The 26,260-nt window shown below is 45.6% G+C and overlaps 1 protein-coding gene across 1 annotated transcript in view; it reads left to right on the top strand.

Moving 5' to 3' along the window:
* Positions 1–474: 474 nt before the first annotated feature.
* LOC146075598 (adhesion G protein-coupled receptor E5-like) overlaps positions 475–26,260 on the top strand; it is a 77,430-nt gene continuing 51,644 nt past the window's right edge. The window contains exons 1-4 of the mRNA XM_083184985.1: positions 475–935; positions 13,511–13,543; positions 22,724–22,777; positions 25,417–25,542. Of these exons, the coding sequence (XP_083041111.1) occupies positions 884–935; positions 13,511–13,543; positions 22,724–22,777; positions 25,417–25,542 (265 nt within the window). The 5' untranslated portion in view covers positions 475–883. The remainder of the gene's footprint in view (positions 936–13,510; positions 13,544–22,723; positions 22,778–25,416; positions 25,543–26,260) is intronic.

Consider the following 26,260-nt stretch of genomic DNA (forward strand, 5'->3'; position numbering starts at 1 on the left):
GGGACAGGCCCTGATAATCGGGACTGTCCCGCTAAAATCGGGACTGTTGGGAGGTATGTAATACGAATGGTTACACCATCGGAAGGTTACAAAGCAGTCATATCTGACTGCTTTGTACATTCCCCTCCGGAACACGACTTTGCATACGACTGAAACAGTCGTATGCAGTCGTAGGGGAAATACTAATACGAAAAACTAGGTTTTTCATATTAGTTAATTTCCCCCATCATCACTACTACTACTACAATAGTCTATTTTCTAGGTCTGATCTTCTGTATATTTCCCTTACAGACAAGCAAATGCTGCATCTCCTCAGAGTTACTGCTAACAGATACATTTTACTTTTCTTGTTTTGTTCTCCCTGTTGCTGTCCCTGTTACACTCTCCACCGCCCCTTCCATCTCACACCAGTGATTCTTACATTAGAGTGACCTCACACTTACTCCCCCATATGCTCACTCACTTCCTCTTCCCCAGAATCAGAGACAGAGCATCGTGCTGGGAGAGCGCTCCAGTCAGCAGACAATACTACAGTGTACTTCATACTGGCAGCGCAGAGAATTATTACTGCAGGGAGTATAGATCCCAAGTACACAGAGATCCTACTGGTTACCCCTAAGTTCTGCTGACAGAGTTACAGGGCAGCTAAGTGACTTATTACAGGCAAGAAGGGCAGATAAGGAAGAAGCACATACAGTAGGTAACACATCATAGAGGCATTTACAGTATAGTGTGAGGAGACAGTGGAGTAGCGCACAGAGTACAGGCAGAGGGACTGAGAATAACACTGAGAATACGGGTGATATAAGTAGCACATAGCTCAGAGAACAACTGATACCTAATCCCCAGGATACTACGCTGGAGCATATAGCAGAGAGGAAAGATGCACATCTACTGGAATATCGGAATTTCCCTGCTGATTTATTGGATGTCTGGTAATAATCTATGTTTGTCTGTCTATAATAGTGATATATTGGGGCTGTAACAACAGAGCAGTGTAATGATGTACCGTATATACTCTGTATAAGTCGACCCGAATATAAGCCGAGGCACCTAATTTTACAACAAAAAAACTGGGAAAACTTACTGACTCAAGTGGGACCAGGGGTGCAAGTATGGCGGTACATAACAAATAGCAAAATTTTCCTGCAATGCGCATGCGCGCATATGGAAGTGGCGGGGGGCGTGGCCTCCGCCGCACCGCCACAGCTGATTGCCTTCGGAGGGGAGCGCATTGCGCGTCTTTCCTTCCCCTCCCTGTGTCACTGTGACACAGTCGGCTGTCAGCCAATCAGTGCTCGCGGGCTGGCAGCCAATCAGGAGCCAGCCCGCGAGATAGATGTGGGGCAGGAGAGATGCGTTCCCCTCCCCAGAAACATGCAGCGGCGGCAGGGGGACTAGAGGAGGACCGGACAGGACACAGGACCTAGGACCTGACAATTGTGAGTTGCTCACTGTACTGCAACTGTGTGGCACTGGGGGCATATGTGTGGCACTGTGGGGGCATATATCTGGCACTGGGGGCATATGATATCAGGCACTGGGGGGCATATGTGTGGCACTGGGGGCATATATCTGGCACTGGGGGCATATGTGTGGCACTGTGGGGGCATATGATATCTGGTGCCACGGGCATATGTGTGGCACTGTGGGGGCATATGAATAGGCAGCACTACTGCTGTTGCGTCTGGTGTCGTTGTGGGCGTTACGTATAAGCAGCACTACTACTGTCAGAAACTGGTGCGGGTGTTATGTATAGGCAATGCTACTATTGTCGGCAACTGGTGTGGGTGTTACGTATAAGCAGTGCTACTACTGTCAGCAACTGGTGTGGGCATTATGTATAAGTTGTGATACTACTACTGTCGGCAACTGATGTGGACGTTATGTACAGTATAAGTTGCGCTGCTACTGTTGGTAACTGTGTGCGTTTTATATATATATATATATGCAGCTCTACTACTGTCGGTAACGCTGGGCTATTATGTAGTCATATGCAGGTGTACTCGGGGCATTGCGTGGAGCATAATGTGGGTCGTAATATCATATGGGCATTATGGTGTGCGGCATATTGTGTAGGGCATTACGCTGTGTGGCATAATACATAATGGGCATTACTGTGTGTGGTATAATGTGTTATGGGCATTACGATGTTATTAGTACTTTTATATGGCCACGCCTCTTCCCCATGAAGTATCGCTCCTACATTTTGCTGCGCGCACTATCCTATTTTTAGTCTGATGGTGGGGCACGGACCAATTTCCTTTCTGGCACAGGGTACCAAAGTGGCTAGTTATGCCACTGGTTCTGGCATAACTAGCCAGGGGAGCATCCTGTGGGGCTCCTGATATTATACAGGGGAGCAGCCTGTGGTGCCCTATTTTTTTTTTTTATTTTTATTAATACATATACGAAAAACCTCCATTTAACGATACGCTGTTACTTATGGGCCGGTGCTCTGGACTTGCCCCCCAGGCTAAAAGTTGCCAGCCAGCCCCTGGGAAGGGTTGTGGCCACATAATAGCCTGTGGGATGTGTGTATGGTTAGGGTTGTAGGCTGCGGGTTGTGTGTGTGTGTATGGTTAGGGTTATAGGCTGTGGGGTGTGTGTACAGTATATACAATACATATATAGAGGTATTGAAGGAAAAAATCCAAGAAGGCACTTACCAATTTCAAAAGGTTTATAATAGTAAGTCAGCTGTGTCAAAGATCAGTAGTACATGTGTTCAATCGCTGGTCAAAGTTTTGGTTCCATATTGAACCTATTTCAAGACATGAACATATAACAGAAGTACAACGGCAGATCCATCCTCAAACAGAACTGTAAACATGTGTCATATAAAAAGTCTCCCCCTGCCTGTGGCATTATCCTGGTGCTGGTTCACAAAATACGGGGGACCCCTAGTCGTTTTGTCCCCCGTATTTTGGGAACCAGGACCGGCCCTTGGGCCTGGTTTTAAAAAATATGGGGAACCCCTATTTCAATTGTTTCCCGTTTTTCTTTAATCCAGGACCCTACGCCATTTTTTCAAATTATTTATTTTTTCATTTTTTTTTACACTTCAGCCTGCGCGGATCTAACTGATCCGTGCCGGCTTCTGACAAATACGCCGGGAAAATGAAGTGTGTCATCCAGGCATATTTTACCGGCAATTAGCGGCTGTATCCTGCTAATTGCCGTCCATATACTATATATGGCCACTTAGTAAACTATTCTTTCAATGGCGCATACATTCGTAATTCTAAATACGAATACGAATGTGTGCCATGAATACAAATAGCGGAATTTGCGGCATAGTAAATGCCGAAATTACGAAAACGTATAAAATAGGCGTTTTTTTAATATGAATATCTCTATTTATGGGTATTTTCGTTATTAAATTTCCCCCATTATCTTTTGCTTGATGAGGAATCACTAAAGAGTTACAGGTCATAAGAGATACGTTATACTTAGGCCCAGAATAACTAATGGTGCATGTAATTAGGGGTATGGGGTCATAGGGTCGAATGCATTAAGGTCAACATGCATTAGGTCAACCACTGCAGGTCGACAGGGCTTAGGTCGACACCTCAAAGAGGTCATCATGGCTTAGGTCGGAAGGTCAACACAAGCATTAGGTCGACATTGGGAAGGTCGACATGAGTTTTCGCCATGTGTCGCAGAGTGTATCGCCATGCTGCGCTCTGCACACTATTTTATTTTTCCGCCAAGGCGTAGTGGATGGTAGGGCATGAAATACCGCCTATCTACACGTCGGCTCAAAAAAAGTGAAAAACTCATGTTGACCTTCTTACTTGTGTCGATTTTCGACCCTGTCGACCTTCATGAAATCTAATGTAAGTATCCCGTATTTTGTACTGTGACATAACATATATCACACCGGTTTGATATTTACTGTAAAATAAGGTGAATCGTATTTCCAATAAATAGATGGAGCTTCTGTAGTCAGTTCTGGTGTTTTCATCCTGATCTAGTTGTTCCTTGAATAGTTTTATTTTACTGTAAATGGCTGGAAATTAGATTCTATTTTTTTTAATTAACTGAAATTGAAATTCTCAGCCCTGACTAGAGCCATTATTGGTTTACACCAGTGGTTCCCAAACTGTCGCCTAGGCTCCCTGGGGTGCCTTGGAGCACTTGCAGGGGTGCCTCAGGTTGGTGGTCCAGAACCAATTCAAGTTATTTATGGTCAATTATATAGGCAAAATCAGTGCTTGTGGCTTCCAATTAAGAATATGTGGGTAAAGAGAAGTGAATCATGTTTCTCACCACATAAGTGGACCTAAGGAGAACATTTAAATCACAACTAATTTAATATTTTTCCTGACTTTTGGCTTAGGGGTGCCGTGAAAGATATTCTGATACTTTAGGGTGCCGTGATTCAAAAAGTTTGGGAACCACTGGTTTACACAACAGACTTCATTGTATGTACAGATGGGTCTGTTCCCATCTTGGCAGGGGATGGCGCTGGCGTCGCCAGCCGCCATCCCCCGCCAGCGCCATGGCGATCGTGAGAAGGGGACGCGCGCGCACGAGAGGCGCGCGCGCCCCCTTCCGACGGCGCTTCCAAACGTTTCCCCGGGTCCCCGCCGGCTTGCCGGCGGTAACCCGGGGTCCCCGCCGCCTGCCCGCATCCCCCCTAACCCCCCCCTAACCCCGTCCGTCTCCCTGAGGCGGAGACGGACAGGGTTTCCGCCACGCTAGCGACGGAGACTGAGACGCGCGTGCGCGTGAGACGCACGCGCGTCTCAGTCTCCTCGCTGGCGAGGCTGCTGGCGGGTCGCCAGCGCGTACGTTCTGGCGACCCGCCAGCAAGGATGTGCATAGGCACATACTGTACATAAAATACACACCATCCTATATCAGTATATACATATGTGTTCCTTACGGTTACGGTATAGGTGATTGTCAATGTGTAGGTCGATAGCCCCTAGGTTGACCACTAATGGTCTACAGCACAGGTCTTCAACCTGTGGCCCTCCAGATGTTGTGGAACTACATGTCCCAGCATGCCCTGACAGTTTTGGCATGCTCTTATAGGAAAAAATGTGGCAATGCATGTTGGGACATGTAGTTTCACAACATCTGGGGGGCCATAGGTTGAAGACCCATGGTCTACAGTAACTAGGTTGACACCTAAGAATGGTTGACATACCCAAGGTCGATATTGACAAATATGTATTTATAGGCCCCTATGGGACTAAAGCTGTGACACAGACTGACAGCCGAGGTTTAAGTGGATCAAAGAAGTAAGGCTGTTCTTCGTTTTATGCCTGTGCTTCTTCTTATACACTGACAGTAAAGCATCATTTATGTCAGGGTTGCCTACCCTCCCGGAATGGCCGGGAGTCTCCCGAAAATCGGGTCCCCCTCCCAGCCCCCCGGAAGGGTGGGCAACCTTCCCGGATTCAGGGGGGACCCCCGCTGCGCCCCCGATCGCGACATATAAATGCCGCAATCCGCGGGTCTCAGAGGAGGGGGCGGAGCTAAAATGGCAGAATTGCGTCATTTTAGCTCCGCCCCCTCCACGGGGAGCAGCGAATTCACCTGTTTAATGTCATGGGGGTGGGGCTTAGTGACATCATGCTCAAGCCCCGTCCCTCCGAGCAGCTGCTGAAACTCTCCTCTCCCGGAGAGGAGAACATTAAAGTCGGCAAACCCTGATTTATGTTAAACCCTGATTTGCTGGATGGAACATCCTTATTTAGCACCAGAGCACTGCATCACTACCCAAAACTTCCTTAGTGAAACTTGGAGTGATTTGTTTATTTATTTACAGTTTCTTATGTAGCGCAGCAGATTCTGTAGCGCTTTACAATAGTAGACAGTGATACAACAAATTGGGTAACAACAGACAGACTTGGAGGTAGGAGGGCCCTGCTGCATGCTTACAGTCTATAGGGACATAGGAGGGAAACACAACGATAGGCACCAGTAATAGCATAGCAGTCCCACCAAGTTACAAGTCCAGAAGGGAAGCTATATACAGTGGTACATAAGTGCCTCAGAGGGTTATGCGTGTGGTATTTAATATGATAGGCTTGCCTGAAGAAAGGAGTTTTCAGGGAACGCTTGAAAGTTTGGAGGCTAGTGTAGAGTCTTATTGTGCATGGAAGGGCATTCCATAGGATGGGAGCAGTCCGATGAAAGTCCTGTAATAGTGAATGGGAGCTAGTGATCCGTGCAGAAGAGAGACGCAGATCTTCCTTAGAGCGGAGTGATCGAGATGGGAGATATTTTGTGATAAGTAGAGAGATATAAGCTGGTGCAGTATGGTTAATAGCTTTATATGCGAGTAGAAATGTTTTAGATTGAATATGGTAAAATAAAGGCAACCAATGGAGGGTCTGGCAGAGCGGATCAGGAGACGGTAAGCGTCTTCCTAGGAAGATCAGCCTAGCAGCAGCATTTGAAATGGATTGCAGTGGCGAGAGTCTTTTCTTGGGAAGACCAGTTACCAAGGGCGTAACTACCATAGGTGCAAGGGGTGCAGCTGCTATGGGGCCCAGAGCTGAAGGGGGCCCATCTTTGCTGTCTAAGTAATATGTTTTACATACATTTATCATCATCAATTGGTAAATAGGGGGCCCTTACAAACTTTTGCTATGGGGCCCATAAATATCTAGGTACGCCTTTGCCAGTTACAGTAGGAGACTATTGCAATAATCAATGCAGGATATAATGAGTCTATGGATAAGAGATTTAGTAATGGAGTGATGGTGTGATCTGTACATATGTGCTAATATTTCTAAAATTCACAGAGAAATAGACTATGTAATATATTCATGCATGAGTTAGTAACACCATTATACAGCCGGATGGGGAAGGTCAGGGCCGGCACTACCCATTCAGAAGCTCCTGCAAAGCAGGGAGGCGCCATGCTGAAAAGGCGCTGTCTCCCTCCCTGCTCTGCTAAAGCTGCCACAGCCCTCACTGTCACTGCCTCCTACACGCCACCCGCAGCACAGCAGGCGGGCGGCAGTATAAAGATTTGCTCCCTGCATTGCGAGTGCACACAGCCTGCATGCCACCCACAGTGCCTGTCTGACAGCGGGCAGCAGTATGGAGAAGCTGAGCAGCTCCTTGCACCACGCACACACTGTCCTCCTCCTGCGACCTGCCCCCTCTTCCTCACGGACACTTGCGCTGAGGCATGTAGCACTGTCTGTGAATGCCTGGATGACATGTCATGTCCAGGGGATGCAGTTTAAATCCCGGCGGTCGGGATCCCGGCGTTCAGAATCCCGACCGCCAAAATCCTGACACTTTCTCCCTCCGTGGGTGTCCACGACACCCCTGGAGGGAGAATTAATTAGCGTGCCGAGCATAGCGAGGCACCGGGCCCGCTCCGTGGTGAGCGCAGCGAGCTCGCAAGGGGGGGGGCGATCCACGTCCCCCCCTTGTCGGGATTTCGGCTGTCGGGATTCCGGCGTCGGGATTTTGAACGCCGGGATCCCGACCGCCGGGATTTCATACTGAATCCGTGTCCAGATCCGCCCCCTACCCATTGCTCCCTGCCCCTGTCTGCTGTCAACCAAATGACGAACAGGCAGCAGCACCGCCTCCCCTTCCTTCCCTCTTCTCAGTGTGCTGTGCCAGTGCCACTGCCAGTCCTCAACACTCCGGCCCCTCTATCTCCTACCCTCTTCTTGTGCTGCACATACTTTTTGTACTGCTTTCGGATCGCATCGCACACACATTGCATGCATGCCGTGCGATGGGATCTAGCCCATAACGTATGCGATTCTCGCAGCGTGTATAGGCACCTTTAGTGCCTGCAATATTTTGCAGAGACAGCACTGAGATGGTGTATGCATACATGTACATGCACCCGAGATCCTCCATAGGATCACATGTTGCATACACTCCCACAATTGGGCTGCAGCTTTTTGCAATGGAAATGTTAAAGGGCTCAAAGTTTATGGTTTGCAGGAGGGCGCCGGACACCCTAGCACCGGCCCTGGGGAAGGTGTATTAAGCCCGTAAAGTGATAAAGTGCAAGGTGATAATAACGCACCAGCCAGTCAGCTTTGTTTAAAAAATGACAATTAGGATTTGGTTGGATGGTGCATTATCACCTTTCACTTTATCCCAACTTTATCACTTTACCAGGATTGATACATTTGCCCCAATATTTCTTATGTGTTAAATAGTAGCAAAAAAGTCAATTGCACAAGACTGGATGATTCAAGAATAAACTATATTGGTCAAGACGGCTTTATTTATTTATTTACAGTTTATTATATATTTGTTATGTGTTACCTGATTCCAGAGTGTATCCCTATGCCATCATTGACAAGAATAAAGTGCCACCTGCAAATACATACCTCCCAACCGTCCCGTTCACCATGGGAACGTCCCTGTTTTCGGGGACGTTCCCACGGCCCGCCCAGGGCCAGCAGTGTCCACGGCGAGGGGGGGGGGCAGTTGGGAGTCTTGTCTGCGGGGAATAGATGCTGTGCATCTGTTCCCCGCAGGCAGAGGGGCAGCAGCGGTAAAACTGGGGCGTGGCCTCGCATGAGTGAGGCCACGCCCCCCAAATTTCGGGTGCGCGGCCGGACCACCAATGAAAGTTGGAAGGTATGCAAATATACAAGTCCAGGGGCCTACTTATCAGTTAAATAAAAATGGCTGCCCTGTTGATGCACTTGCCTACTATTCCCATTATCTGAGTGTCTCCTGGACCTTCCAGTTAATTGGGCAAGTATGGACTGCAGCATTGGTCTGCCTACCACAGGAATTCACAATCTGTTCTTTCCACATGATTTTGAAGGATAATAGGTTTACAAATAAGTACCCCATGAGATAAAATAAGGTATTAACACTAATTTGGGAAGGGAAATGAAATATAAAAAGAACAAGCATAGGAAGACATTAAGTAAACACCCCACAAAGCAGTTGTTTCCGGACAAGATACATTTTCATATCTCAGTAATGTATGAATTCTCCAGGAGCGCCTGATTTCCGCTAGTGTGTGCAATATGGGCCTCATTCAGAATTGATCGCCAGGCAAATTTGTTATCAAATGGGAAAAACTGATGTAACATGTGAATACTGTAAATTAAATTATTTTTCAGATGTCTAAAAAATCACACCAAGTAGCACATGTGAAATGTAGGGAAGGGCAGAAATTGATTGCGATTTCTGGTGATTTTTTAGAAATGGGAATGTGAGATTTTTAAAGAAAGTTGCAATTTTATAGGAAAGGGAATGTGTTTTTTTGTGTATGAAAAAACGCTGTGGCGTCCCCCTTCCCAAGCATAACCAGCCCCGGGCTCTTTGAGCCGGTCCAGGTTGTAAACATACAGGGGAAAAAATGGCTGAGGTCCACCTGTATTTTAACAACCAACACCGGGATCTGTCAAACTTGCCAGTCAGAAGCTGGTTTATTTTGGCTGATTTTTTTAGACATGTTTGATGTGCGATTTTAAAAATCACAACCTATTACATGTGCGATTTTGCTTTATTTCTGGATGTGATTTTATATGTGCGATTTGTTGGGTAATGGTAAAAACGTGCGGTTTTTGCCTTTTACATGTGCCATTTGTGGTAAACTTGTGGCAGTTTTTTAGCAAAAATTGCGATCCATTACATGTGACCCAAGCACAGTGATAACAGTTTGAGATCACGTACCACCGGTGGCATTTTGAAACACTGCACTAGTGCACAGCAAAAAGTGAAACAGCTGGACTTTCTTTCATCCCCATCGACTGCTCACACACATTCCTATGCGTTCCGTCACTGGGACTTAATAAGAGTGGGCTTTCAAATTTCTCTTCTGTTCATTCATTTCAAATTACCATTTTTTCACACTAGTACTGTATGTTTGTATATATGTATATGTGTGTGTGTATATATATATATATATATATATATATATATATATTAGAGAAAATAGAAAGGAGTGCTCCAAAGTGCAAAGTATCCGTTAAATCCATCAAGTTTATTGATAAAATAATAATTACAGAGGTCTGGATCATGTACCAGAGTCGGTGGTTCCTATCACTGCAATCAGATGGCATAAGTGGTTGTGTAAAAAACCTTTATGTTGAAGCCGGTTACACTCATCCTGTCCCCAGTATCTCATTTGTAGACACAATGCTAAGCCACGTCCCTACGCATTTCGTCACGGATGAAGATAGATTTAAAGCAGTGGTTCCCAAACTGTGTGCCGTGGCTCCCTGGGGTGCCTCGGGACACATGCAGGGGTGCCCTGGGTTGGTAGTCCAGGACCAACTCAAATTATTAATGGTTAATTATTTATAAGCAAAAGCAATGATGGTGGCTGCCATTAATAAAATGTGTACAAACAGAAGCAAATCCTGTCCTTTACCACATACCTGACCCAAAGAATCACATATAAACCCAATCTAATAAATTTATTTTTGGCCTAGGGGTGCCGTGAAAAATTTTTGATACTCTAGGGTGCCGTGATTCAAAAAAGATTGGGAACCCCTGATTTAAAGTAAGACTGCAATAAGTTTTGTTTTTGATGAATTGTCATTTCAATGTGAAAAATATACCGACTGCATGAGAATATACAACTGTTGCAGCCACCGTTAAACATTACTGGTTCTTACTGGATCGCAGTCACATCCTAATTGGTCAGGACACGCCTCTCTGCTGCCACCATTGCTAGATGCGCACTGTGACTTAGAACCACGCACAGACCGCTGATAATTGCTTCACTGAAAATAGAAAATCATGTTTGTGTTTAGTATTGAGGACGACATCATTGCAGGTTGATGTTTCTGTAACCAGGGGAAAGGAGCAGGTCTTTCCTGTGTGGGGTTTGTGTTCTCTATAGCAGCTTATTGTAGTTTGAGGATGTTGTGCGGTTTCCTTGGTGTTTTCTATAATGGAACATAAGGTTCTTACAGTGAGTAAATGTAAACTGATTTCCTTTTTAATTTGTCGCCAAACACCACTGTCTCTGTACAAAGTAATTAAGCCATATGAATAGAAATTCTGGGTATATGACGCTGCAATATACAGTTTGTGACGTCTGGTGACTGAGTGTTGAGAACCTTATTTCCTCACTTCCTCAGGATAAGCTCTTGTCATAGACAAGGGTTTATGTGCTCATTAACTGCGGCACTGGCACTAACCTTTAACCACAATGTTTTATCTATGTGCAGCTCTGACATGACCAGAGATAGGGCTTTCCCTAATTATGTGCATATACCAGGGTTGCCTACCCTCCTGGAATGGCCGGGAGGCTCCCAAAAATTGGGTCCTCCTCCCGGCCCCCCAGAAAGGTGGGCAACCCTCCCGGATACCGTCAGTAACCCGCGAATCTCTCTGGCCGAATTGTTGTTTTTTGAGAGGAGGGGCAGGGCTAAATATGCAAATCACACAATTTAGCCTCACCCCCTCCTTGAAGACCCGCAAATTGTGGGCTCTGCAGTACTGGGGGTGGGGCTTGATGACCTCGACGTGTTGCTGACAGTCTCCTGCTGACAGTCTCCTCTTTAGGAGAAGCCATGACAGGAAACTGCTGACAGTGTGCAACCCTGGCATATCCCCTGATGCTGGTTTGGTGCAGCAGAACACTTTCCTACTGTCTTGGAGAGTCCAGGGGATTTCCACATTTTGGGGAGTCCTGGGGGTAGATTACCCTGATGCATCCAGCATACATTCTAGTGAAGTGAGTTTGATTGGGGAGGGTTTAATGGCCCAAATCACCCTGCCCAATGAGCTCAGTGGGCTCCTGCATCTTCCCTTGGAGACCTGTCCTGGATGGTTGGAAAATATGAAATGCAGTAGGCAGTATTTTATTAATAAAGGCTGTGACAACCGATTTGAATAGCTTATTAAATAGGCCTTTTACTGTGTGTGACAACTCTTTAAACATGAGATTATCCTTACCTACAGAATGTTCCACTTCCAAAGCTGTGGCCGTGTTCAGATGGAGCGCCTGTCAGCCAGCCTGAACTATCACCAAATCTCCTGAGCTGGCGCAGGCTGGGGGACACCAGCTCCATCTGACAGGGACGCGTGAGCATTTGAGACGCTCGCGCGTCCCCGTCACATGGAATTCCTGTCCCCATCAGCACGGCAGCAGGGAGCGGATTCCCTGCCCGTCTCCACTTCAGGGAGATGGGGATGGTGAGTGGGGGGTGCGGGTAGCTACAGGGGAGGATCGGAGAGCAGCGAGGAGCCGGTGGAGACGGGCTCTGTCAGAATGAGGTGCGCGAGCGACTCGTGTGTGCAATGTGTGCAATGTGAGCTGCTCCATCTGTAGCAAGTGATTTATCAATAAAAGGTGGCGGGTGTTATCTGCAGTAGACTAATGCTGGGTACACACTGAGTGATATAACTTTAATGATATGCACAATACTAATATCGTTAGTGAACATTGCCCAGTGTTTATGCCCAATATCGCATCATACCCGTGCATCGCTTACCCCACCTCCCCATTGACTTCTACATGCAGCTTAATCTGACAATATTGTCAGGGACTGCATGTATGATGTCGGAGGTCCTGGTGACATCACTGAACGATATCGGTACTGTCCTGTATGTATGTGCTATTTTTTTCATAGGTGGCACTGACAATATAGTTAATATCTGCGGTGATATGGATTTCTAAGTGTGTACCTGCACATCATTGGCTGGACATGCAGGTAAATTTTGGCTATAAGCCAATAACCTGCATGTTCAGCAGCTCATGGTAATGTCACTGAGCGATATAATTTATCGGTATTGTGTAGTGTGTATGCTCAATTCGTTTACCAGCGGCAATATTGGTAACGATATCTCCCGCGGTGCGGGTCTTCTAGTGTGGGGCTTATGAGTTTGTCCAATATAACGTTCAAACGTCCTTTAGTAACTGTCTTCTGTCATATGCTTGCACAGATTTATCATTATCACATTTACTGCTCCACTGCAATAAAGATCATAAAGAGAGATCAGTACGACTAAAATTATGCTACAATGATAGACACCTGTATTCATCGGTGGCCAACATCGATTGTGCCAGCACTGTTTAACATTAACTGCATTAATTCATTAGCAGAGATTCATTGATTGTTTGCCCCAATCATTTGACATTCCTGATCTGGTGAACACCAATCAGGAACAATGCCAGAGTATCTGTACCACCAGAGAGGAAGTTGAAACCTGCACACGGGCCCTACTCCTCTCTTAAAGTACCGTTTGGGGGGGGGGGGGTCATACTTTTTTTTATTTACAATAACTCTTCGTTTCATGTCATTTTGTAGTCAGTTTAAAAACTGGGCAATAGTAAATCTTTAGAACCTATTTTTGTGTGCGAAAAAAAATAATTGTTGGTCTAGTGTTGACTGTAATGTGGATTTTGTTTATTTTTCTAGAAGTTTTGACTTTTGTAAATAGCTTGTTTGCAAAACTGATAGTAAAACCAAACCATGATTAAGTATACCCCACAGAGTCCACAATTTGTCAGTTAGTGCTATGGTCTGCTGTATACTGCTGCTAATGTGCATTAGAGGATTATAGCTAACCTGGTCACTTTTCTTACTTCCAGATGTTCAACGTACAGTAACTCAGCCAGTTACAGGTAAGAAAAGGCACTTTATCTATCTATCTTTATCTATTGTAATTGTCAAATTGAATCGATCATTACATGTCAATGGCAATGAAGGACAGATATTTAATACTCCCAATTCTCCCAGTTGTCCAGTTTTGAAATCCCTGTCTAGTAATATGAGAGATGAGTAACATTCAGTGATCCTCTGCATAGCTGCTGTTCCACTCCCATAACTAAAGATCCTTGGATGTATGCATATTTGATCATTCAGCAGCAAAGGTCATTGCAATATATGGCATTGTGTGTACACAGCTTTAGGGTTAAGTACTACGGAGAAAGATATGAACTGCGTGGGGGATTTGTGTAGGGGTCTGTAGGGGTGGGACAACAGTGTTATGCTGTGGTAGTTAAGGGTAGGGTTGGGCTTACAATACTCCCCAAGGGTCCACCAGGATTCTGACCTTTTGGGAACCCAATCGGCGGTCTTTTGATACCAACCCATTACTGTACCATACTGTACTCACTTTTATTTTCATTTGTGATTGGGATAATTTGCCTTCTCCATTTACATGCCATCAGCAAATATAAATAGATTAGTTTCAAAGCCCTATATTACAAAGGCCCAAGGTTCCTAAAGCAGCTGAAGATTCCATTCTGTCCCAGTCGAGTACTGCGATCTGTAGATTATGGACTTTTAGATACCTTGAATCTCCTGTAATTCGTTTGGGGGTCGAGCTTTTAGCCATGCGGCTCCGGATCTATGGAACTCACTTCCTCGCACAGTTCGAGAGACCCACTTAAAAAAAAAAAAAAAGGCTCAAGACTTTCCTGTTTACTCAAGCAATCATGTAATTCCTTTAAGTATCGTTTATGAAAAGCTTTTCTGTACTTCATTGTTCCTGTACTGTATTACATTCATTCTATCTGTTAAGCACCTTAAGTCCTAGTGGAGAAAGAGCGCTGTATAAATAGAATGATTATTATTATAAAGGTCAATGCTGTATCTCCCAACCTTGCAAGTGCATTTACTTCACTAGATGTAGTACACATTTGAGCTGATTAAGGGTAATGATCACAGTTTGCAGGTCAGTATTGGTGACTGTAGTATATTCGCCGTGTCCAGCTTTGCAATGTATAACATCCTGCTCATCTGAAAAATGACTGAGGAAGGTATGCAGTGGCAGAATTATGTAGGAGAAAAGTTTTTTGCCAATAGAATATGTAGTATCAAAAGAAATCATAAAGTGTTCCCAGGTAGAACATTAGTTCCCTGTCACTTTCCAGTGTAATTAAAGTTCTCCCAGGCTATTTTGATGCTTTGGTGCTGAACCAAGAATACATGTTATGGGGAATGAACTTCTGAGAATTCTCTGTATTCCCGCACAGCTGTCTTTGGTTTAGCTGTTAATGAAACGCTGATGGACTGATGGATAACTTTGGCTTCCTGTTGGTGACTGATAGATATCTTTAGTATCCTGTTGGTTGAAAAAGCCCCACGATGTCACATCAGCTGACTGCACTAGTTGGCTCTAGGTGAAAACATGCACTGTAGGTCTGGAAAATGTTCTTTTCATAGGTCTGTTGGCTTCCTTCCTTATTATTTATTTACAGTTTCTTATATAGCGCAGCATATTACGTTGCGCTTTACAATTGGAGACAACAGTGATTAAACAAACTGGGTAGAAACAAACTGACATAGAGGCAGGAGGGCCCTGCTCACAAGCTTACAATCTATTCCTTGCCATCCCCTGATTTTTATTCTATGTACTTTTTAAAGCAGAAAGGACGAGCTATAGGAACAATGGATGACTTGTAATAATTAATAATGAAGTGCCCGGACAATGAATGTTGTGCAATGACAGAGTAGTATAATAACTGACATTTGCTGTGTCTGGATGTGTCTCTGGGGTATACTCAAGAATGTTTCTATTCCTGTAACATCTCTTATCTCTGCTATTTGCAGTTATGAGGATACTTAGGTCATTTATCATTTTACTTATGTTGGGACAGGACTAAGTCTTAACCCTAGAAAACAGGGAAATCTGCTTTTGCTAATAAAGCACAGCCCTGGGTCATACTTGCCTACCCTCCCGGAATGGCCGGGAGGGTTCCGCAAATTGGGTTCCCCTCCCGGCCCCCCCGGGAAGGTGGGTAAGTCTCCCGCATTTTGACCACAGCCACGGCTCCCCCCCTTCCCCGCAGTATAAAATGCGGATTTTCGCGGGCCCGTGAGAGGGGGCGGGGCTAAAATGACACGAATCGCATCATTTTAGCCCCTCCCCCCATCCACAGACCCGCGATTTAATGCAGCTGCTTCTCGTGGGGGCTATGTGTTGTCAGCATCGCCCCGCCGCCGAAACTTTGCCCCACATTCACTCCTACTCCCGGAGAGGGGTTTTTAAATACCGGCAAGTATGCCCTGGGTTAGAGAATGCTCCCAAGAAGAATCAGGGGGAGCAGTAGGGATGTAAAATAATTACTTTTCACTCTCCAATAGCTCTCTTCATAGGACAGGGTGGAGGTGGCATTAGCTATAGGAGATATGGTATAAGTTTAGAAATATAGGGTGACATTTAAAAGAATGCGATTTTTTCGCACTTTCAAATTCGTCTATTATCGTACTTTTTAAAATCGTATTTTTTGTCGCGAATTCGCATATTTAATAAGGTGCGTATTCCGGGAAAAAAAGTGTGCTTAAGTGCAATAATGTGCAAATTTTAGGCATGAAAATGTGCGAATTTGAGGTAATGTGCGAATTTGTGTTTATAAAATAAAAACGGCGTGAAGTCCCCCCTCCTGAGCATAACCAACCCCGGGCTCATTGAGCCGGACCTGGTTCCAAAAATACAGGGGACAAAATGCATAGGGCTTCATAGGGTGAGCCGGCTTTCTCCGGCACAGCTAACACCTTCTGTAGTGCTGTCCCAGCGCTACAGAGGCTGATAGCGTCTTATGCATAGCTCAGCCAATCAGGGCTGAGCTATGTGGCTCTATGGAGATGCATCGGCCAATCACGCTATCAGCCTTCAGAAGATGTTAGCTGCGCCGGAGAAAGCCGTTTCACCCCGTTGTCAGTGCGGGCTGAGCTGGCTATGCAGGAGACAGACCAGCGCTGGATCCTGGATTGGTAAGTATGTTCGTGTAAAAGTGAGGTGTGTGTTTGTGTGTGAAGTAAAGTACTTTTCTGTGTGTGTGTGTGTGTGTTTTATTTTAACATTCTTTTTACAGGTGGACTACAAGTCCCAACGGGCCCATTAATGCCCCGCATGCTGGGACTTGTGGTTCTCCAAGTCCCAGCATGCGGGGGAGGTCTGCTGGCACTTTTAGTTCTCCTGCATAAAGCAATGTTAGGTATGTGAGATTTAACCCTATCAGGCCGGCGTCCACTGGCCACGGACGCCGGTGACAGCCCCGGGCTTCAGCCCTGGATGGGTGAAGCCTGGGGGGCCTTTATTGGGGGGGTCCCCACTCCTCCAGGTACCCCGTCCAAGGCTGACCAGCCACACTGCTTATGTTTCGGCCGGGGGACCTTATATAAAACGTGTCCCCTGGCTGTGGCATGACACCGCGAATAACGGACAATACTGTGTTGTGTAATGTGAATTGGTACTATTATGTTGTGTCATTTAAATAAAGGACACTAATGTGTTGTGTAATGTTAATTGGTACAATTGTATGTCCTCGCCCCTTCACCAGGAAGCCACGCCCTAAAGTTTTGGTGCCCACATCTGCCTCGCATTCTTCTTATTTTCAGTACGGGGAAAGGAGGCACCGATTCCCTTCTGGCACAGGGCTCCAAAAAGTCTAGTTACAGCACTTCCTATAAACACACATTTCATTATTATTCAGAATCTAGATTGTTTCTAATCCTCTCAGAGGTAAATGTTATCTATGGCTTGGTGGCTCATCCTTTTCATCTGCTTTTGTTCCTCAAGGTCAGTCCAAAGTATTATATTACTAAAGCTACTATGGGATGACAGCACTCATGATTGCAGGAAATTAAAACTTGTTTTTAAGTTGACTTTTCCTGTTGAATGAAACAATGGCTGTGTTGTTGCTAAGTGCAATTGGTCTGTTATTCCCCATTACTGTCATGGAATCTATAGCTGATATATTATTAGATTTTGCATGTTTCATTTTCAGACCTATAAGAAGAAAAAAAAAAATCCGCTCCACTTTGACCGTCGCCAACCACACAGAGAGAAAAAATCTTTCCTGAGACCAAAATTACTAATCAGTGTAGTTCCCTTTATTAGTTATTAGTATTACGAACTCTATTAGTTATAGCTGCGGTATTTCTTGTAACAATAGAAAGCCATCTGTCATGGACATCTGTGCACCATGACCCTCACAACAGATACAGGCCATGTATCCCCCCTCTGAGGACCTTATTCAGGACGCTCATTCGCACAGGGACTGATGTTTTGTTATTGCGCGTGCGCATTTCTCTGCATGCTCTGGGTGCGTGCGTCCACGGCGAACAATCTGTTAGCTGGGTGCACACATTCATCCTTGCGTGTGGAGGGTGGGGGTTTGTGGGGCAGCAGGCTGGTCCATTAGCATATGGGAACGCCCAGCATTTCTTGGGCGTTCCTATGAGAACGCTGGGTGTTCTCATGCTAATAGCCAATGACGTGGATGCGGGGGGGGGGGGGGGGGATCAGCTGACATCACCGGATTCCCCCCCCCCCCCGGCGAACAGACGCACGCACCCAGCGCACATGCGCAGACGCAAAACATCTTACCCGTGCGAACGAAGGGGCCGATGCGAACGGACCGGAATAAGGTCCATAGAGTAATAGATTAAGGACACATTCTATTAATCTTCAGTGACAGTGCATTCATCATCTCCCACTGAGGAGGAGACTCACATGCTCTATAATAATGGTTCTAGATCTCATTTTGTGAGGTACCAATTTCACTTTCCCCAACCACAGCTGGGTATTAAGTTACTGCTGCTGTGCTATCTGGACGTGTGGTTAGTGGGAATGAATGAGCTATTGGTGACATTCATCTGTCATTATTAACAATTTCTCCCCCAAATATCTCATTCTTTACACTGTTCTCTAACATATTGGATGTTATATCAAAGAGAACTTATAGTAGTAGATAATAAATCCTTACTGCATTGGGTACTTGCGTAATGGAGGCTGATCTTGGAGCCTCCAATAAGTCATCTGGTTACAGAAGGCATACTGTGACTACTTTAAAAGTGTATAGATATGGCAACCATTTGTCAGGCCACAAAGAATAATGCAGCTGTCCCGAAGTGGTTCTCCAGCTGAAGACACATCCAGCAATAAGTGGACCATGACCAGTGGAGGAAGTCTCACAAAGGGGTCTTTGTACTAAGCCTTGGAGAAAGGTAAAGTGGCTGGAGATAAGTACCAGCCAACCAGCTCCTATCTTGTTACTCAAACACAGCCTGTAACATAATCATAAATTAAGAAGAAAGTCCAGAAACAGAGCATTGTGTCCCTCCTGGAGAGTGTCATGTTGGGAAGTATGGTCTCAGTGGGAACATAGCCAGGGGCCTCGATTGGAGGCGGGCACTTCACAGCATTAGGCCCCGCCCCTAAATGTCCACAAATCGTGCGACTGCTGGAAGCCGGCGAGGAGGGCGAGAGGGTTGAGGGAGCGCAACAGCTTGCGGGGGGCGGGCCAAGGTGAGGGAGCTGTAGCAAGGGGGAGCAGGGATTGCTGAATGCCGCTAATTCTTTGGTGCAATCAGGACTGGGTGCAGGGGGAGCTGCGTGACCTAGAAACAGCTTGAGCCTCATAGCAGCTGCACCCCATGCTCCCTCAGTAGTTACACCACTAACCAGAGTTCTAAAATGCCCCCACTGTGGGGCGGGATTATCTAACATCCGCGCCCTCACTTTGCCGCACACCGCCAGCTACAGCAGATGTAATTATCGCATATGCACTAGCATATGCGATAATTATGGCAAAGGAGAGCTCTTGCGTTAAGATAATATTTGAACAGTCACATCACTCCCTGCCCCAGTGGAGCTTAAAATCTATATTCCCTACCACATGTACATGCACACACATTCATTCTAGGGTTAATTTTTTTGGGCGCCAATTAACCCACCAGTATATTTTTGGAATGTGGGAGTTATGCACTGATTGTTCCATTCAGACTGCATTTCAATTATTACAGTTTCCATCTGACCAGCCAACCAATCAGTGCAAGACAAGTGGTTCAAATACCCTGCTCAAGCAAACAGTAACTGCCTTGAACAAATGTCGCTTCTGTGCTTCTTTTCCTGGCTCCTGTTAATCTCCAGTGAGACCTGTCTCCTACCTCTGCCTGGCTTCAAGCCGCTTCCCAGATTTCAGAAACTGCTACCAGACACTATGGCTTCCAGCTGGTCCTGTTGCTATGGCTAGGGCTGCTCCTGTTACCAGATGCAATTATGTTACCGGGCGTTCCTGCTACCTTCCATTAATGGTATACCCCCTTATCCTGCAAGCTAATTGCTGAGAGCAATACAATTGCTGGCGATGCCTGGCTGTTCCAATTACCACATGGCCACCGCAAGTTACCTGTCACTACTACATCCACAGTTCAGTTACTTACCAGTCGCTGTGAAGCATTGAGATGCCGAGTGTCCCTTTATCGCTACCCTGCATCTATTTGCAATGAGACCTTCTGCCTCAAAGCAGTATTCTGTCATCTGATCTCCAGTCATGGGGTCCTAGCTTTTACGGTACTCCTCGATCCTGCCGATGTTGCCTAGTTAGGCCAGTTTTAGTTCCTGTGTTCCTGATTCAGTAAACCGCCAAGGAAGCCATCTTTAAGTTATTCTGTATCCTCATTGCATGTTATTTCATCGTGGAGGCTATCTTCAGTTATCCATGAGTGTACCAGTTTAATTATTAATTAAGGAGGCAATCTTCTGTTGTGTTACCGAGAGCATTCCGGCATTCCCAGATTCAGTATCTGACATCTACAATTATTCTCAGAAGCTCATCATTAAGTTCCCAGCTCCATCTAGTCCTGCCTCTGTGCCACCCAGTTCAATAACCTGTCAATAGATCCTTCTCTCGCCAGTCACCGGCGCCATTACGGTCTCAGCCCAGCTAGTTCCTGTCACTTCGTGTCATCCACTCCTGTGATTTGGTAGTCTGGTACATCATTCACAGCACCATCGTGATTCCCATCTTTCACCATCAGACCACTCCAGTCACCACTGATTCCACACACCCGCCTTGTGACAGTGTTTTAAGCACAGTAATAGCAGTCTCTGGTGTAGGACATTATACTGGTGTAGGACATTAGCTACTGACCCATAAAAGCTGTGTTTACTATGGACCTGTTTATGCCACTCCATCTATTACATGTGACTGAATCAGGCTCTATAAATGTACTGTGCTATATAGTAGAATGGCCAAAATGATTTCTAACAAGAACATTTATGTACATCTATATTACCATAGGATGGAATAGCATTTCTGCCTTTCCTGTTCAGCTTAAGTTCATAATGAGCACATATTGTATGATGCTTCCCTGCACAGAATGAAGCAATATAACAGGAAAAAGCCATTTACAACCTGGGCAAGTAGCCAGATACACAGATCAGTTGCTAAATGTGTCTCTATACAAATTTCTGTCATAGAGGGGTTAATCCACATTTGTGCTAAAATACTCTATAGATTATGTGCTGGATAACAATCGGAAATACATTTGGGCAGTGTGGATGGGTAGCATTACTACCTCACAGCACTGAGGTCTTGGGTTTGATTCCTAACATGGCCATTACTGTGTGCACTGGGTGTATTCTCCCTGGGCTTGCATTGGTTTCCTCCAGGTGCAGCAGTATCCTCCTACATTTCAAAATATACTATTGGAATGGAAAACAAGCCAGAAGCAGTTTTTGACGGATCTTCTGAGGGTAGAGTCTACCGATGGTGGTGGGATCCCTCCTCACAGGGGGTGGGATGTTCTAAAGCAGAAATGTGTGTGAGAAGCTTGAATTGGTTTCTAAAAGGGAAGATAAGTTAGTGAAGGAGAGGGGAGGTGTGTGTAGTTTGGTGAGGAAAATGAGCAGGGCTGCTGCAGCATTGAGGATAATTTGGGAGGAGGTGACCGTGCAGTTTGGGAGACGAGAATTTTGACAGGAAAATAGTCAGAGACAGGTTGTTAGATGAGATGATGGGAGTTCTGTGAAGGGATGTTGCTATGGGGAACGAATCAGATAAGCATTTTTATTTAGCACCTTCTAGAAGATAACAGATAGAATCTGCAGGGCCGCCAATAGGGGGGTGCTGTGGGTACAGCCAGGGGCGAATTTAGGGGTCAGGCCACCCCTAGGCCAGGGGCGGATTTAGGGAGGAGGGCACCCCTAGGCACAACAATAATGTTTACTAAGTAGGACAGTTTATAGGGGCAGTATCTGCATGTCCTATCCATTTACACTCTATTTAAGATAGAATATAGTACAGTACAGTGGATATTTTGCAGTTATTGGTACATTTTGGGCTGAAAGTACTATCACAGGCATCCAAGTGCCGCCCCCAAACATGTGCCGCCCCTAGGCCGGTGCCTCACGTGCCTAATGGGAAATTCGGCTCTGGGTACAGCTGTCCCAGGCCCCGGCCTCTGGAAGGGCTCACGCAGCTCATTTTGCCCACCGCAACCCCCTCGACTGCCTCCGCTGCGCTCAGAGCGCTGAACAAAGCAGATCCCGGAGTGCAGGCTTATTTAACCCAGGACACCGGCAGCCAATTCAAATGCTGCACTGGCTTTTGAGCCAATCAGAGCTGGTGTACCAGCAGCCAATCAGAGCGGCTGCTGGTGCGCAAGCTCTCCAGCTGGTGCTGCATTTTAATTGGCCACCGGCATCCTGAGTTGAAGAAGCCTGCGCTTCAGGACCTCCAGGCTGCAGCTCAGCAGAAGAGGAAAGGGGGGAGCAGGAGCCGGGTTACGGTAATTCAAATGAGGAGGGAGGGGCCCGGGGCCCAGACTGGAAATGAGTCCCAGGCCCCAAAATTCCTGATGGCAGCCCTTAAAATCTGATTGGTTGCCCATAGCAACATCTCATCTTCAATACAACTCCCATCTTAGTAAAGTTCCCCTTTCATCTTTGAATATGAGAGATAATGTAAATACTGTACCTGTTTATCTAGCTTGCCTTTTGTTGTTTACCCTATTTTAGATCATAGTCATATTATATGGAAATATTTGACTTTATGTTTTTGTTACAGGATCTGTCATGAGCACGGCAAGTTTGGGAATTAAATGTCTTCAACGTCCCTCAAGTAAGTATCTCTGTCTTGCTTTGAGGATGGTTGTACTCTCTTTCTGTGATAACTTTGTACTAGGAAAGTAATAGGTTACTGTACCTGGTGATAGTGTCATTTATGTATTTTTATGTATATGATGGTATACGAGGGGAGGACAGTGCATTTCTGGCCACTCAGTGTTTGGAATAAGTAAACACTAGAAATGATTTCAATAATTTTACTAGGATGCTCTAAAAATTATTTATCTACAGTACATCAGTGGTTCCCAACCCTGGTTTTCAAGTACCCCCAACAGTGCACGTTTTCCAAGTCACCCAGCAGGTGCACTCATTATTCAGACACATTTTAAAAGATCCACAGGTGGAGCTAATTAATTATGTCACCTGTGATTCTGTGTGGAAACCTGAAAACGTGCACTGTTGGGGGTACTTGAGGACCAGGGTTGGGAACCACTGATCTACATTGTAGTCACAGTTATTCTTCCCTCTAGCACCCAGTCTATGCAGTGCCCTCCAACTAGGGTGGCCAATCCTGGGATCGGAATCAGCAGGATCCTGGAATAAGGCTTAAAATTCCCGGGATTTGAATCCCGAGATTGGAGTTTCCAATCCCGGGATTAGACTGGGTGTGGTACAGGGGTCCGACAGTCTGGATCCCGACAGTCATTAGCCCGAGGTCGGGATCCTGACTGGCCAGACCCAGACAGCATGGTGAGCGCAACTAAGCCCCTTGCGGGCTCGCTGCACTAGCCACGCTGCGTGCACAGTGGCTCGCTACGTGAGACACCTATTCTATACTCCCTCTATGGGAAAATAGCCGGTGGCCATCGGGAACTTGGCTGTCGGTGTTTTGACAGTTAAGATCCCGATGTTGGGTAAATGCCTGTCAGGACCCCGTCCGGCATCCGATTAGACTGCGGTTTCTCCTGCTGGCCAGCTTCTTACATCTCTAACTGTGCGGCTCTGTGCAGCTTGACATGATCAGCGGTCATGCTGCAGCCTGCCGCACCGCTGCTACTGAAAGCACTGCAGCCTCACTTCTGGCAGCACCGCCAACATGAGTAAATGATTTTATTTATTAGGGAAGCCAATCCCACAAATAGACCATTTTTGAACTCCGATTCCTGGAATTTTTAAAAAAGGGCCCTGGGATTAGCATTCCTACCTCCAACCACCAACAGTCTGAGGCCCAGATATTTTTATATTCCACATGTATAAATGAAGACATAATTTATACAAGGATTTCATATGCAGAATATGGAATTAATAAATGATGAGAATTCTGTACATATGCCTAAGGACCAATTTCAAATAGCCACAATATAGGGGATGCAATTACTTTCCCGACCGCCGAAATCCCGGCACTTTGTCCCTCTGTGGGTGTCCACGACACCCATAGAGTGAGCATAGCGAAGCACCGGGCCCGCTGCATGGCGAGCGCAGCGAGCCTGCATGGGGGGTGATCCACGTCCCCCCCTTGTCGGGATTTGGGCAGTCGGGATTTTGACAACCGGGATTCTGACAACCGGGATTCCATACCAATTCTCAATCTACTGTGTTTCATTTTTTACCACAGGAAAAAGACGCAGCTGTAACATTTTGTTATTCAAGTAGAAATGAGCATTAATGTGGGTTAGTTAATGCAGCTGTTAGTTTGTTGGTTTTCCCTTTAGATTATTTAAATATACTGTAGGTGACTTCCCCAGACATGTGCCCACATCTCTCAGTCTATAACATACAGTAAGGCCATATGTATTTCATTGTCAGATACGATGCAATGTTGTTTGGGATTATTGGCATTAGGGATGGAATGGAATGACGCCCAAGTTCGGCAGCTTCACAGGATGCCAGTCAAACTGGGGCAAACTTCTACATGCCGAAACCATGCCTTGCAAGTCATTGCACCTTTAAAAAAAAATCTGAGTTTGTTCGGCTTCCCTCTCTCCAATCTTTGAAGGCATTACACCCCGCCCAATGTATCACCAGCCAATAGGGGAAGAAGCATAAATTAAGTGGCCTGGGGGAGAAAATTTCAATCTTGGTCTGAATAAAGAAATGCTGGCTTCTGTGATATACTGTACTATGTTTTTAATGCATACTTGCCTACTTTTGAAAACTAGTTTCAGGGAGATTATAGTTGGTAGTAGAATTTTGCACAGCGCTCCATTGAGGGAGTGTGTCATGCTCCACCCAAAGGGTGTGTCTAGTTCCATATATAGAGAGATTGTGAACGTAGCACCTAGAAGTGTGGGAGTGTACTGCTACATCTGAGAGGAATGACTTCTATCCAAATGTAGATGAGTCCCAAAGCAGTTAGCAAGAGTTACTGTATTTGGTAAAGTGCTGGGAAATGGTGCAGATGATTCAATGTAAATGCATCTGTCTCTCATTCTTTTTTTCCAAAAAATGTAAAAGTGTAATGTGGGCTAGGTGAAATGAGGGAGATTGCTAGACTAATGAGGGAGAGAGGGTGATTGCTGCTATTTCAGGGAGTCTCCTGCAGAATGCAGGAGGGGAGGCAACTATGTTTTAATGTTAAAAATTACTTTGAACATAGATGATAGCTGCTATTTAAGTATATATATATATAATATCTGTATACATGAGACTGGTGCATAAGACTGATGTTATTCTGTTCCCTTTATCGTCCTACAGACAAAATACTGTGTCCTGAATATATCCTGTGCCCACTGTCACAGAAAGACTGTTCGGATACATCAAACTGTGCCTGTATGGACGGATTCAGAAAGATTTCTTTTGGAAATCAAATCGCTTGTGAAGGTGTGTAATGTGTATATCTTGTGAGTGTGTGTAATGTGCATAACTCCCAACTTTATTAATAAAGGATTACGGACACTCGCGCGTCATATATGTAAATGAGGGCACGGTTTATGCAAATTAAGCTGCGTCCCTGTATTCGGTCGCGAATAGACGCTGTGCGCATGCGCACAGCGTCTATTCTGTCGGATTGGGGGGGGGACGACAACTCCAAACTGCCCCCCCCTGCAGCGGGACACTGCCGGCCGCGGAAAAATCGGGACGTTCCCGCGTTAAGCGGGACAGTTGGGAGGTATGAATGTGTATAGTTATAGGCACAATGTTCATATGGTGATGCTTGAGTTTCAGGAATGATTTAAAAAATTTAATGGTGTTTGCTGGTGGGGTGCTATAAATTTAAATAATCAAACATAATAAATAAATGTACAGGGAGGGTGTAGTGTGTTTTAGTGGCTGTGATGTATGTTGAAAGTGTTCGTGAAGGCTGTTTGCACTGTTTGATATGTATGGAAAAATGTGCATCAGAGCTGTAAATAGACATCAAAGTTTCTATCTCTATTCGATGTCTGATTTTCACAAATCGAAACATGGCTATTGTTCTACATGGGTCTACATTTGTGATAGGATTCTGATAGCCTTCGGATCCTGTTAGCCATTCATACACATGATTCTTCTCATAGGGGGGGTATTCAAACCCGGGTCACAACTGTCGAGCTGCTCC

The sequence above is a fragment of the Crinia signifera genome, chromosome 4, assembly GCF_055691185.1.
Source record: "Crinia signifera chromosome 4, ASM5569118v1, whole genome shotgun sequence".
Classification (NCBI taxonomy): Eukaryota; Metazoa; Chordata; class Amphibia; order Anura; family Myobatrachidae; genus Crinia; species Crinia signifera.